We start from the raw sequence: 15,380 nt of genomic DNA on the forward strand, positions 1-15,380 counted from the left end.
TTTAAACATTATATCACAAATCAAATTTCTAACGCTACGGTGTTTCGAACCACAATCTATACCTGAATCTATCGCCTCGCAGTCAAGAAAATAAGAGAAAAAAACTGATTGGTAAAAGTGTTAATCTCTTAATTTTTATGATTTTGGACACTTTGGAAATTTTTCGAGAATATTGAAAAACCGTTGGCTGATTAACGCTTAGAAATTTCTATGGTATGGATTGCGGACCAGTCCCAGATCTGGAGCAGACCAAACTGCCAAGAAAATAAGAAAAAGAATTGATTTTAAAGCGTTAATTTCTTATTTTTTATAATTTTAGACATCCTGACAATTTCTAGAAAATTGTAAAAAATGCTTTGGCTGGTTGACACTCATAAATTTTTATGTTGTGGATTGCTGACCATACCCACATCTGAACCAGACTAGACTTTTAGGACGGTTTAGACGTCGATAGATCTGGGCCAGATCTGACATCAGACAGCCAGATGATTTTTCCACTAGGGAGGGTTCGTAATTTTGTTTTTATTCATCGTAATATGCAGAAAATCGAAAATTCCAATCTTACGCCAAAAGACGCGAGATATGTAAAAATCTAAAATAAGACTTGTAGGACATTTTTCTTTAGGTATAAAAAATAATATAAAAACCTAAATCCTATTTTTAGCATAACAACGCGAGAGAGAGAGAGAGAGAGAGATAGAGAGAGAAAAAAAAATGTCTGGAAAAAGTATTGTAGTTTTTTATTTATTTCAAGGTGGCTCAGAAAATATACATTTACAAACGTCCGTGAATAATGTGGTATCTGTAGTATTTTAATTTTAACTTAAAATTACTATTCAAGGAGTTAGACAAGGATGTGTTATGTCTTCATGGTTATTTATATTTTTTATGGACAAGTGTTTAAGAATGGCTCTCTTCGACGAAGAGGGTGTGGATCTCCAAACAGTAAGGGTACGTGGGTTAGCGTACGCAGATGATAAGGTTGTTATGGCAGAGTCTATCGAAGACTTACAAAGAATGTTGAATAAACTAGATGCAAGCATGAAGAGCATGGGTCTCAAAATTAACACAAATAAAACAAAAACTATGGTGTTCGAAGGAAAGAGTGAGAAAACATTATGCAATATTTGATTAAATGATGAGAGAATTGAACAATTTGATAAGTTCGTATACCTTGGTAGCTTATTTACTAGGGACGGGAAGATAAATGAGGAATTAGATAGACGAATAAATGAAAGTAAGAAGGTTATTGGTAGAGCAGGTCCCCTTATCATAAGTAAAAATATATCAAATAAAGCTAAAATGGCAATACATAATTCCATATTTGTACCGACAGTACTATACGGTAACGAAACATGGACCTATCAAGAAAAAGATAAGAGTAAAATTAACGCAATTCACATGAGATTCATGCGCATAATATGCGGGAAGACCCTGATGGACAAAGTAAGTAACAGTGGTAAGTAACAGTAAAAGTGGTGCAGAAGAGACGCTAGTAGACGCATGGGAAAGAAATCGGTTAAAATGGTTCGGACATGTTGAGAGAATGCCAAATGAACGACTAACAAAACAAGTGTATCAAGGTAAAGTAAATGGCAGCGTGCCCAGAGGTAGACCGCGGAAAGAATGGTAGAATGTGTGAATGAGACCCTAGTTAGAAGAGACATAAGAAGTCACAGAAACACGAGAGCCTGCATGAAAAAATGCATAGACATAAAAGAAGCTAGAGAAGTATGCCAGGACAGGAAAGTATGGCGACACATAGTTAATAAAAAGAGTGTCAGTAGATTGGATGACGCCTGAAACAAAAGACCTTGGCCACTAATGGACCCAAGTGGGGAACCTTACGTAACGGCTTCGTGAGGTTCTTCGCTTGAGGTGATTGCTAGAGAGATTGATCAGCAACCTGGGTCGGAGCAGTGTTGCGGAATGAACGTGTTATTTACTTAAATAAGACGAGAATTCTGGATCAATCTGAAGAATCTGTATCCCTTCCACACACTACTCCTTTCCCCTACCGAGTGAGTCACGCCTACCCCGAAAGGTAAATGGCCTAATGGTGTAATAATAATAATAATAATAATAATAATAATAAAATAACTTAATTGGAAATTCTAAATATTAAGGTAGCCTTCGAAAGTAGAGGACCATTCGATAGTTTCGAGTTGACTTATAATAAAATCTTTATTCGTGAAATTCATAAATTGATTATGATAAGACTGATCGTGTAACGATCGGGTTTCCCGACCGAGTGTCCCGAGCTGGCCCCGATCTGGGCGTGTGTTTCATGCGTCAATCGGGGCCAGATCGAGATTTCTGCACGGGTATGAGCGCATTTGAAGATCTTCAATATCAAGTGATTTAAATTTTGATTTTTCAAATGGAGGCGATAGCGTGACGCTAGCCCCCCCCCCTGCGTAACACCTATGTATAACTCCTACAGTTTTGTGTCGCAAAATTTTGTATGGGGGGCTGGTGTAAATGACCTTTACGATAATACTCTAAAAACTCTGCAATTATTTAAAATTGTATTTAAAGGTTCCAAATGTAAAATTATTGAAACTAGTATTGAAAATTAACTAAAATATTAATTAATAACTATTTTTAAATATTTAAAATAATTACTATTTATAAAATAATAATATTAACATTGATTAAAATTTACTGGATATTATAATGTGAGAATATATTTTTTCGAGTTTTTTTTTGTTTGACAGAAAATCTAACATAGACATATTATCTATATTCATATAAATACAAACATACAATAAAAAAGGTGTTTGCGTGAAGTACTAATAGCAATGCAAACTTTCTACGGATTGTCAAAAACACTCCCCTAAAATGTCATTGAAAAATTCCTTTTGTCTCTGCATCGTAGACATATAGCTAAAAACTTAAAAAAACGAACTTCTTCAAAGTTAAATAAAATTTTTTTTAGATTTAAATTATCAATAAAAATAGTCCAAAGCAAGTCGATTTATGCATCCATAGCGATAATTCCGTTAGAACATTTTTTAACCTCATTAATTGACTTTAATGTTTCAAAAAATTGAAAAAGATCTACTTTTTGGCTGTTTTCTTAAAAGTCACTGTAAATTTCTAGACTATTTCACAATATAATGTGTGATATTCATTAATAGGATTATATGTACATGTTATAATAATAATTTATAAGGAATTTTGACATTGAAATAATTTTTATTTGCTTTGAATCATAGGAAAATATTTAAAAGTGATATATTGCTATTTATTTTACAATCAAATTAATTTTCGGTACATAAATTATCAAAAAAATGAGTTCGAAACAATTGGATTTCTACCTACATAGACCAAAATTTATTGTTGAAAAATTAATTAATAATTCATAGATAATTATTTAATAATAAATACATAATTGTTTAATAATGAAGTACTAATTATTTAATAATTAATTTATAATTAATTAATTATAATTATTGTTTTCGTGCATATTTACCGGATTGGTTACTGTTGGTGCTCTTATTTAAAATTATTTGTTTAGGTTTTTGTTTATAATTCTTTAAAACAAAAAATAATTGTAAAGTGCATTAAGAAATAAAAAAATATTAAAAATTTATATTTGTGATGAAAACGGTATTTCTTCCCTAAAATTTAAAATCGATTATTTATTTTTATTCTAGTAAAATCAAATAATTGTCTTAACTTTCACTTTATAAGGCTGTGTCTTGACCGAATAATTCTTTATATCAATTAATTGTTTGTTGCAAAGATTGACGTGCATATTTCATAATTTTAAGTAAACGCGCCAACTGTAATCAACTCGAATGTCGACGCGACGTATGCAAGTTCAAGTAGCAGACAGTTTTGACATGTTTTGGTATTTTGACAAACAAAGGAAAAAATGTGCGCAAATATGCAATTTTTAAAAGTTAATTTTGGATGTCAAAAATGTACCAGGTTCAGAATCAAACGTAAAAAGACAAAATTCTACTCAAATAAAAAGTTGGTTGGAATGTCGCAAGGAATCAACAAAGGGAAAAGAACGAATTATTTGCAAGGTGAGATTACAAAATTTTTTAACCTCCCCCTTCCCCGAAATTAACGTAGCCGTCTGCTGAAGACGGAGTTTACGATATTTTCTACTTAAATAGATGAATTTTTAATACACAAAAAACGAACTTAAAACAAAAATTAATTTTAGGCAAATCGTAGCATTAAAAACCAAATAGATAAACTTTCGAATAAAATCGACAAGTTTTGCCAACAATAGTTTAAAATTAAGGAAAATAGTACAATTTTTAAGCAAAAAAGATTAATTTTTTCGAAGACGGCTAAATTAAAAAAAAGGTTCTTTTCATATAAGAAAGACAAACTTTCAACCAAGCAGAAGGATTTTTTAATATGAATTTTTAATAACATATTTACATTTTTCACAAAAAATGATAACTTTAACCTAATAATTAAATTTTCTAAAAGTAAGACGATTCCTAAGAAAATAGTTAAATTTCTGATCAAATATTTGAATTTCTAGCATACAAAGATATATTTTTGATCAAGAAATATGGCGTTTCTACTACCACTTATGAATTTTCAACAAAAAATAAAGTTTTCAAGCACAAAAGTCAAATGTTTTAAAAAAAAGTGGCCTTAAACATCAGAAAAGATGAATTTTTAACACAAAGAGATAATTTTTAATTAAGAAAGATGAATTATCAGCAATATAGTTGAATTCCCAACCCAAAAGTTGAACTTTTAACAAAGAGGAATAATTTTCTACCCAAAAAGATGGCTTAAAAAAAATTTAATTTTCTAACAAACAGCTAAATTTTCAACACAAAAGATTCAGTTTTTATCGAAAAATACGACTATATTTTACACAAAAAAAACCATTATTTTCTATCCAAACAGACAACTTTTTAACAAAACACATGAATTTTCTACCAAATAGTTTAATTTTTAACTTATACAATATACAGTGTAAAGTTTAAACCTAATAGTTTAATTTTCTACCTAACTGTTGAATTTCCAAGCCAAAAAGCTGTATTTCTTTCAAACAATATAATTTTTGGCACAAAAGTTTATTTAAAAGTAAATAGTTGAGTTTTTAAATGTAATTATAAATCCCCAATATAAAAATGATTTACTTTTACAGAATATTTCAAAGAAGATTAAACTTTCAACTAAAAAGATACATTATTAACCAAATAATAAAATTTCTAATTTAAAAAGCTAATTTCTTAACCAAAAATGGATTAGTTTAATTTTCACTTTTAAACATTTATTTTCAACCAAGCATGAAAAGAATTTTTATGAAAATAGGTAAGTTTTTAACCAGAGAGATGAACCTTCAACTAAAAAATTAAGTTTTAACAACGTATTTAAATTTTTGATAGAAAATATGACTTTTTTATCTCCGACCTAACTTCTACAAGTGCTAACGTAGTTTAAGAAAAGTAATGCTAGGCCACTTTCGTTTAGGACGACACCAGTGATCACTTCAATTTAGGGATAAACGTGCGAATCAATTAATTGATTAAAATAAAATTAACCACAAATATAGAAATAATAATGCCTTTTAGCTCCTCTGAAATTTGAGTCCGGCATTGTTTTTCATTAATAATAGTTTTTCCTCATTTTCATACTACTTTCTAAAGGTTAATTTTAATTGCTAGGTTTATTGCTTAACGTCTTTTTAATTAATTTTTCAATAAAACTGCATAACATGTATGACTTATGGTATTAATCATATGCAAATAAAATATACTGGAATAAAATTCTTTAATTTTTATTATAGTACTAGAACTTTTTTTTCTAATCAGGAAACAAAAATTTGGGTATTCTTGGAAATAGACCAAATTTAAATTTTCTTTATAAATATTTATTACAAAACATACAAAAATATTACATCAATCTACCGCTCCTATCAACGAACAAGGAACAAAATTATTATTAACAATTTATTGAATATAGAAAATTTATATTCTACTAAATGTTTCTTTTATTCAATAAAATCACATTGTAGTTTTATTCTGCAATCGATACAAGTAAGAAGATGGACGGGTATAAAATTTATGTACATTTATTAATGATTATTTTTTAAGAATATTTGAATTGAAATTTTTGCTATTTTTAAAAAAGCGCATTATACAAGGCATGCACATTATAATAAGAATGAATGAATAAGAGGATCTACGAGTATCTAATAAGTATTTCATTAAGTCCGTTTTCAGACCTCCAAACATTCAAAAATGGAAATTTGTGCACATTTTGAGTAGTTAAATAATACTTGCGTTATATTGAATTAATCCTCATCAGATCCTTGTAAAGTCTCTGAGGCTAGAGAACTTGAAAGTATACAAAAAGGACTTATATTTCGACTCGGGCGCACACGCATTCTTTGATCTCTTAAAGTAATATATGAGTTTAAAATATATATCATGTTTTTAAATATTCAACTGTTTAAAAATCATTTATAATATAAAATGTAATCGAAGCAGAGCTCACATTTACGGTATTATTTAAAGAAAAATTAGTGCAATTTTACCCGAAAGTATATGTATATCGTTTAAAAAATTATAGTTTACATTTAAAAACAAACTTTTAGGAATTGCTGCTTTCGAAAAATTTGTGGAATGTAATTAATAAATTTCTAATTAATCATTTTATTTTAAAAGATTTCTTTTTAAATTTTAACGTTAAGAATACTTGAAATTTAGCGGCGCCAAATGCTTCTCTCTAGAAGTTTAGGTTGTGTTTATTTTTGTAATCAAATTCGAAAGTTTTATTATAAAATGCTTCAAATTTACTATATAGATTTTTGATAGATGATTAATATTGATTAATGGCAGAATATTAAATTAACTCCCAAAAAAAGAAAGTTTATTTAAGCGAACCCAGTTTTTCATTTCTTAATAATTAATTATTTGTCTAGACACTGCACGCGTCCATGTTATAAATGTACAAAGGAGAAGTTTCTTTTAATTAAAAACTAATTAAATTACCTTCAAATTATAATAATGTTCATTTAATTACTGAGATTGAAGAAAGGAATAAAAGATATCTCACTTTTTCTCCTTACTTGTGTTGATTCTTGTATGCTAGAAAGCGTAAAAATCTATGCACATTATTCGGAAAACTTTTGACGTTGTATTAGGCACTTCCTTAACGTTTTTGGACTTTGCTGCTTTCCAACTTCTATATGCAGATCTGCAATATAAAAACTTCCGACATCAGTCAGTGTTAAGTTTTCCGGAAGTGCTGATATTTTCATTTTTTGAATATGTACAGATTATTAAATGACTGTAAGATTACTTCTATATAAGGTATAAGGTATAAAATAACAAATAAATTATTCAATTACACAACTGGGTCAAATATGATAAGAATTTTTTAATGAAAAATAAGTTTTTATGGAAGTAAATTTTTGTTGTGCATAAATTTCTGGTTAGGCATTAGAGTTTTACACTTCTTTGTATATCAGGAATGATATAATTTGATGAACTTTGCTTCCTCATTATGATTCATTAGCAATAATATAAGGTTCTAGAGAAATGTAAGAAATATTTCAAGAAATGTTTGTTCAGTCTTGAGACATAAGTGGCAAAAGTAGGTCCTCCAAATTTCATTAATTTATCTGGAACCGCCTTGAAGTTATCTTGTTCACAATAAAGTTTGACTCTCGGACAAAATCCTTAGAACATTTTATTAGACATTTTGTCATTTGAGGAACGCTTCATTAAATATGATCAAAATATTTCAAAATTGTTACTATTAGAAAGATTTATTGACGGGTAAAAATAAGGGTAACTAATTGTATTCGAATTTGAATTTAAAAATATATGTTTTTAAAATAGAAAATAGAAAGCTATTAGAGCAGAAATAAAGAAAATATTTATCTGCTTAGTATACTTGAACATACTTTAAATACTTATTGAACAAAATATATGTTGATATAACAAAACTGCAATTTACAACATAAGGATATGCAATTGCATTATTAATGAACGTCAATGTGTATATTTTGAGACGCATTATTGAATATCTTGAAGGTAGAAAGATATTCGCCATATACGATAACGATAATAATATTGCATGATACCAAGTTTGGTTTTCGTTTTGTGGTAAGCTCCAATTTCAGTCTACACGCGAAGAGAATTTTCCAGTAATTTGATAAAATAAATGAAAAATCTATTCCGCAGTATTAAAATAAATAAAGTTTTTTTCTTCACTCCTTGATTAATCAGGTCACATTTTCTTTATTTACCGTTCAATATCAATAAGCATTTTTATAAAATCGATACAACTCTTCTAAAAATGGAAATACTTTTTATAATTAGTATCGAATTTCCTCTATTAGATTACAATTGATTCCACTTGGTCTAAGGAATTTATTACAATTCACAACCACGTTTGTCCTCGTCTTAAATCAATAAAAACGATTAAAATCTCTGGCGTTTGTCACGCGATTTCATCTGGTCACGAATTCTTTTTCCTGATCTTTAGGTCTTTTAGAAAACAACAAAAATTCTAAGAATAGTTTGATTGCTCTTTTGTATAACTTGTGAAGTTAGCTTTATAAATGTTTAAATCCTCTTATTATTCAAATTATTCTTAGCTTTACTATTTTGAGGGTAATTTAGGTTGTGAATCGTATACCAGGATATCTAGAGAAATAGTTAAATATTCACAAAAACATGAAAAAAAATATATTGGAAAAATGCGGTCTCCCGACCTTTTTGAATTTCTTACTTATCTATATCTATAGCTAAATTTATGATCGTAAAAGTTAACGTGGCAAGTCACGAAAAATTCCCCGCAGAAAGCCACGTACGATCCTATGTGGAATAAGAAATTCCATATAAAATTGAAAAAATTTACGTGGATTTTCTTGTAAATTAAGGAAACTACATTGTATTTCACGTAGAAATCTGCGTGGATGTCCAAATATATTTCTGCGCGGAACTCTACATACAATTCCGACTGTCATTGCGTCTAAAAGTATGAAACCAGACTACGTGGATTCTTCTGGAAGTGCTAGCTTATATTATTCTATCACCTCCACTTCCTGAATTTACAAAATAATAAAAATTCAATTTTACCAGAATTTTCGCCTGTTTGGACTCTTGCCCTGAAAAGCCCAAAATTCTGGTGAAATTGAATTCTTATTATTTTATGAATGTAGAAAGTGGAGGTACTAAGTTCCTATAAGCTTGTTCCTTCAAAAGAAAATTTGTTTTTTGAAAATAGTAAGGAAGCCCAAAAATTTTAATTGGTATCCAAAAAAGCCCAAAAGAGCCTAAAATTCTTAGCTATGAAAAATCCCTAAATTCGATTGTGGAGGAGCTAGCTTAATAGACCTTTTTTTTGGCACGCACTAATATTGTGCATTTGAAGCAAAATAAAATAAAAAAACGGTGAATGCAGTTTAAAACACGAATGTCATTATTTCATAGTGAAGGTGAAGATGACTTTCTTATGGATGCATTGGATGACGATGATCTGCCGATGAATGAAGATTTTGAAATTGAAATTACTGTGAAACATTTTTGTGATCACATCGATACCAAATTCGTTAAAAACTTTCTGCAACTTTCGGAAAGAAGATACTTTGGTCCATCGTCTTTTCTAGAACATATGTAAATAGAAAAATTATTTATCCCCGAACAAGCAGTTTAATATAAAAAGATTATAAAAAACGGTTCTTTATACTTGTCGGCATTGAAAGGTAATAAACAATCTGACAACAGATTTGGCAGTTATTTGATGGTTCTTATGTCCAGCTGATTAATTTCATGGTCGATTCGGCTACTAAAAAAGAACATGTAATTGTTGAGAAAATTAACACTATAGATTCATTCATTAACAATTGTAGCATGGTACAAAGAATTATAAGAATTGATAATAAGAATTGCGTACTTACCAGTAAAATTGTGCAAGTCTGTGTGCACATGGAATTGAATGTTGGTAATAAGCACTTTTGCGCAGTACCTTATCTATACTCTTATTATTCTTATTTGCACACCATAATGTAAAAATTAATACATCATTAAAAGTCGAATATCTACTTGTTTTCATTATACTTCTTAATCGTTCTTTTGCTTTAATCACTTTAGTCACTTACCTGATATAAATTTTGCATTAGGTTTGAATATTTTACAAATCTTTATTCAAAAGATGGGGCTTAAATAAGGCCAGAAACAACCTTGGAAACAACGTATAAAACGGCACCGAAAACAAGGTCTGAAACGACGTCGGAAATTACATTGGAAACGAAGTCGGTAACCACGTCGGTTTCGAACCCAAAATCCGATTTTGTTTCCGGCATCGTTTCCGATTAAGATTCCGGTGACGTTTACGATCCCGTTTCCGACGTCAGATTTTTCAATAGAGTACTTTCAATTTATAATGCATTATGGACACCTGTGTCTGGTCCAGGCGTGGATGCAGAGGTGGGCGATCGGGCGATCGCCCCCCCCCCTGAGCTTGCGAAATAATACGTATAACGCATTATATAAGGTTGACAGTATTTGTTATGTAAGGTCCTCAGTATCAGGTTGGTGGCGAGCCCCACCCTGTAGGGTGTCTATGGTTCCGCCGCTGGCCTGATCACAAAAATAGTGTAGATCACATAGGTTCCCTTTTCCAAGCTCTAATGGGGCTCAGGAAGGCTTCCCTGTGATAGGTAACAGTATTACTTTAAGAACTATTAAAAATGTTCAAAAATATTTTTTCCATATATATTTGTTTCCACATTAAGTTCATACTCGAGTTCAGGGCATTACGTTTTGAAATATGAAAACTTCTTAGCGCATAGAGAAACCTTTAGCATATAAAAGCATAGTGTATCAATAAAATGATGCATGCATATTATAATTATATATTTTTTGAAATGACTGAAATTCAGTTTTCGATTAACCTGAAATAACTCCAAATTCAATTAAATAAATTAAACTTGAATTAAACCTAATATTTAATTTGAACTTACTGGAAATATTTTCAATGAAGTAAAAGTCCCTTTTGAGGGGGTCTTCTAATTTCGAGCTAGGGTTTCGAACCTATTTTTGAAAATTTACTGAAAAGAAACTACACATAATAAGTAGAAACGAGTTTTTTCTATTTATTGATACATTCTTCGACTCCAAAAAGTGACTTTTAAAAAAATTGTTTCTACACCCTCAAGCTTGGAGCATCCTTAGGTGCGCCACTGTAAATATGTCGGCTTTGTGGTAAGGCTTAAACTACTTAAATTGCATAAAGAAAAATAAGTGAAATATGGATTTAATTATGATTACATTGACTAGGTCAGGACACAGGGGTTTTTTTAATTTTCGAAACCTCTGCAAATGGCCTACTTTTTTGCAACAAAAATGGTTTGGAACTATTTTTTTCCAAACCCTTGAAGGCTGAGAAAATTTGAAAACAATATTTTTTCAAAAAAGTGACCTAGCGACATGTCTGCTCAAAAATCAAAAAAATAATGACCCAATCTTCCAAATATTTCTAGTCGAAAATTTCCCAAATCTTTCTTGGAACACGATTCTTGAAAAAATGCGTTTATACAGAAATAATGAAATAAAACATAATAAAAAATATTACGATATAATCGGCTATCATAGGGCACGTCGCTAATAACTTCTAAGATTCTCAATACACAGAAAAATCGATTTTTTAAACTTAACAACTAGAAAACCCTTTTAAATGCAGTCAAGTAAATCTTCAATTGAGTTAGATTCGTTTGAATTCAGGCGAATTCAAAATTATTCACTTTATAATAACTTAAATTTAAATTAGCACTTAATTGGTCAATTCGCGTCGGGTTAGGCTATAGACAAGATTATGTCAAGTGTTGTATTGTCGCCGTGATATTATTTTTGTTTATAGCGCACGTAAAATGCCAAAAGCAAACAGTACTTTAAGACCGAGCGTAGCACCATGATCAAACGGAGTAACATATATCATATATCCAGTTCTCGTTTATATGTATTCATAAAAATCTCAAGATTCAGTCAACGTAAAAATAATCAGCATTTATGAAATAAAATTACAACTTTTGAGTCAATTATTTATTGTTATTAAAAAAAGTCTATATTTTGCTATTTATAAAAATACCAAATTAAAGGGACCAGACCTAGGACAGATCAGGTCCCCATTTTTTAAGCCCAGACCTGGGCCTCATCGGGTAGGGCCTTTCATTTCCAGTCTGGCGCTAGACACGGGAAGTAGGTTATATTAAATCAAGTTCAATATTCCTTCATTTGAACAAAAATTTAATTTAATTCACTAGACACTATTTTGAACTAAGTTAAATTAACTCTAATTTATATTGAATTTAATGAAATTTATACCAAATTTACATTAAATTTAAGCAAATTCTTCTTTAATTCAATTAAATTATTACTATACGGAATTCGATAGTATGACTTTCTTATAAGCTAGGAAACACCAAATTAAATTTATACTCTAGTAAGAAGCATATCCAATTGGTAGTATACACTCTTTATAATTCAATTATAACCGTTAGTTTCAATATTTACTTTCAATTAGTAAATTATTGTGCAACAATTTACTTATAGGTTCAAATTAAAGAGTTATATTTATTTATTAACTAAAATATTTGAATTAATCATTAGTGTATATGCATAATTTACGCAGCGAGGGCTCAAAATGTCAAAATAATAAAGTTATACACACAGAAAATTCATTTTTTATCATTAAGGGGTGGTACGACCACCCCTAAAATAACATATTTACAAAAAATCGCTGTTTTACGGATTATTCTGAAAAAGTTGTTTCAGCTTTTGAAAACAGGTAAAAGTGTAGGAAACATATCACAAATAATAGAGGTGAATAAAAGGGGTGAAAATCGGGAGTTTTTTAAAACTACTATTTTCAATACCAAATAATGGCAAATAAATTTAGTTCTAAAAATAGATAAGAGTTGAGTAAGGTTAAAATTTTAATAATCTGTAGAATTTGATTCAAGTAGAATTTTATTATAATGATTTTTTTATAAACATGTTCTAAATTTTTGTATGTGCTTACGTATGGAACGTCTTTAGCCACTTCTTCAATAAAGATGTTTCCAGTTCTTACCGTGTGGAGGTAGACATTTATAAAGAACCTTTTTTTTGTTATTTTATATTCCTTTTTTAATTTTTTTATTACATTTTATTATTTTCAGAAGAATCCATAAAATAGCGGCTTTCGTAAATGTTATTTTACGGGTGGTCCTTCAATCCCTTAAAGTTGAAACATAAATTTTCTTTGTGTATACCTTTATTATTTAGACACTCTCAGCCGAAGTTTTTGTGATATCAGCTATTGTCAAGGCCTCTTTCGTATCGAAAATGCGATTAAAAAAGAAAAAATTACCTTAAAAATAACGTTTTTTTTAAATTGAAAAATAGGGTGGGAAGAGGTGGATTTTTCGAAACTTTCTGGTCAGATTCTGAAAGAGCACACTTGAAAATACCCGGCAATACATTTTCGGATCTTTTCCAGCATAATTAACAAAGTTGTCCGTGCTTAAAGTTGACGTACAAAAACGGACAATTCGGGTGAATAATGTTTAAGGCTCTTGAAAAATGTATCACGTATTTTTTGAATGGCCGCAACAATTGTATTTTTCAATAATAAATTACCTATACTCTCTTAAATTGGTGACAGAAGAGGTGATTTACAAAAAAAAATACAAAAATACAAATACAAAAACTAGTAATTTTTTCTCCATTTGTATAATTGAGCATCGTATAGAATGGTACGGAATTTTCCGTAAGATAAACCGATCAATTAGTGTGAGCTAGTATTACAAGAGATTCCTTATTAAATTGTTATTAATCTTAATCGTAACTGGTTTCTTATTTTTCAATTTGATAAAAAATTTCGGTTTTTTTAGTTTATTAAAAAAAAAAATTTTTAAGTAGTGCATAATTCAAATTGCAAGGGGTAATAATCAACGCCTCCCTTCAAATATATTTTTTCCAGATCTTCCGTACGGATAAAATTAGATATCTCTACAGAAATCAACTGATCGACTAAATTCAACTTCCTGTAGAAGAAACTCTTCAGAACATGAAAACCTTCTTCTACAAAAGAAGGAAAAATTGCACACCGTAAATCCTAAACTCACTGTTTCAGCAGTGTCTTCTGCAAGCATCACACGTGTTTTCATGAGATCATGTTTCTTACAACTTTTCAAACAGCCTCCTTGATAAAATAAAGTTCACAACATCCCCGCTTTAAAGATCCAATTTGTGATGGGGCCGAAAACACTAGAACGCTTTAAACAGTTTCAACACAATTTAAACTATCCCACTAATTTTCCTTCTCTTTGGAATTATCCATAAACTTTTGCACTACTTTTTAATGTAAAAATTCTTTACCAGGAAGCAAAAAGAAACTGAATAAAAATAAGAAACATTAAAAAAAGCAGTTCCCTATGATAGGGGAACCCACCTGCATGCTTCTGATGTCAGATGCATGGTATATTTTGGCACGATCTTGATCACTTTCCTGTAGTCTGGTCTAAATATCCTCGCACCCCAGTACTCTTCGAGACGACGCGATGAACTGCGATGAACTGCGACTGGATCAGCGTTGCGCTTGGTAGGCTTGAAGAGGGGATGGGTACTGCCGGGGTGTTTTGAGCGCGATACGAGCGAAAGCTGCGAAGGGTGAGAGCAGCAGAACAGGATAAGTACGCGATTCGAGAGAGAAGTGAGAGCGAGGAAATGAGGGAGGGGAGAAAAAGGGTTTGAGAAAATGATGGGGAGTGCGAGAGAAAAAGGGGGATGGAAATGAGATCTGAGAAAATACAAGAAAAATGAAAATGAGAGCGGTAGAAAATAGAGGGTGCATGAGAAAATAAGAAAAATCCAAGCCAATAAGAGAGATAAGTACAATTCGAATTAGAATGTATTTATGATTGGTACATTTTAATGACATATCATAATTATCATAACATAAGTACCATAATAATATAAACCATAAGTATCATATTTATTATAATAATTATTATCATAATTAATTAATTCAATTGAATTCAACATGAATTCAGTTTTATTAACATAAAAGTTCCGACCAAGTTAACGAGATAGCTGTTACTTCGAGGTTGGGATGCTCGTTTTTGCAATTTTGATAAATTAGAAAGATTTGTTTCTGATTTCGTCTAAAAACTGACAATTTTGTTTCTAGATTTTTAATTGTTAAATAGAGCAGAAAATTTGCTGAGAAAAGGGAGGGAGAAGTTTTTAAAAAACTACTATTTTTGACCACTTTTTATTAACATTTTAAGATGTGAACCTGGCTTTCATGATACTCATATTAAGGCTGAAAATAGGTTTCAAGTTATGCTTGTAATTTAAGGAGCTAGTACACAAATAAATACCCTTTTTCAACAATTA

At 30.1% G+C, this 15,380-nt stretch overlaps 1 protein-coding gene across 1 annotated transcript in view; it reads right to left on the reverse strand.

Annotated features, from left to right (window-relative positions):
• LOC117167542 overlaps nucleotides 1–14,527 on the reverse strand; it is a 32,612-nt gene extending 18,085 nt beyond the window's left edge. The window contains exon 1 of the mRNA XM_033352549.1: nucleotides 14,434–14,527. Within this exon, the coding sequence (XP_033208440.1) occupies nucleotides 14,434–14,439 (6 nt within the window). The 5' untranslated portion in view covers nucleotides 14,440–14,527. The remainder of the gene's footprint in view (nucleotides 1–14,433) is intronic.
• Nucleotides 14,528–15,380: the final 853 nt, after the last annotated feature.

This window comes from Belonocnema kinseyi, chromosome 2, assembly GCF_010883055.1.
Source record: "Belonocnema kinseyi isolate 2016_QV_RU_SX_M_011 chromosome 2, B_treatae_v1, whole genome shotgun sequence".
NCBI lineage: Eukaryota > Metazoa > Arthropoda > Insecta > Hymenoptera > Cynipidae > Belonocnema > Belonocnema kinseyi.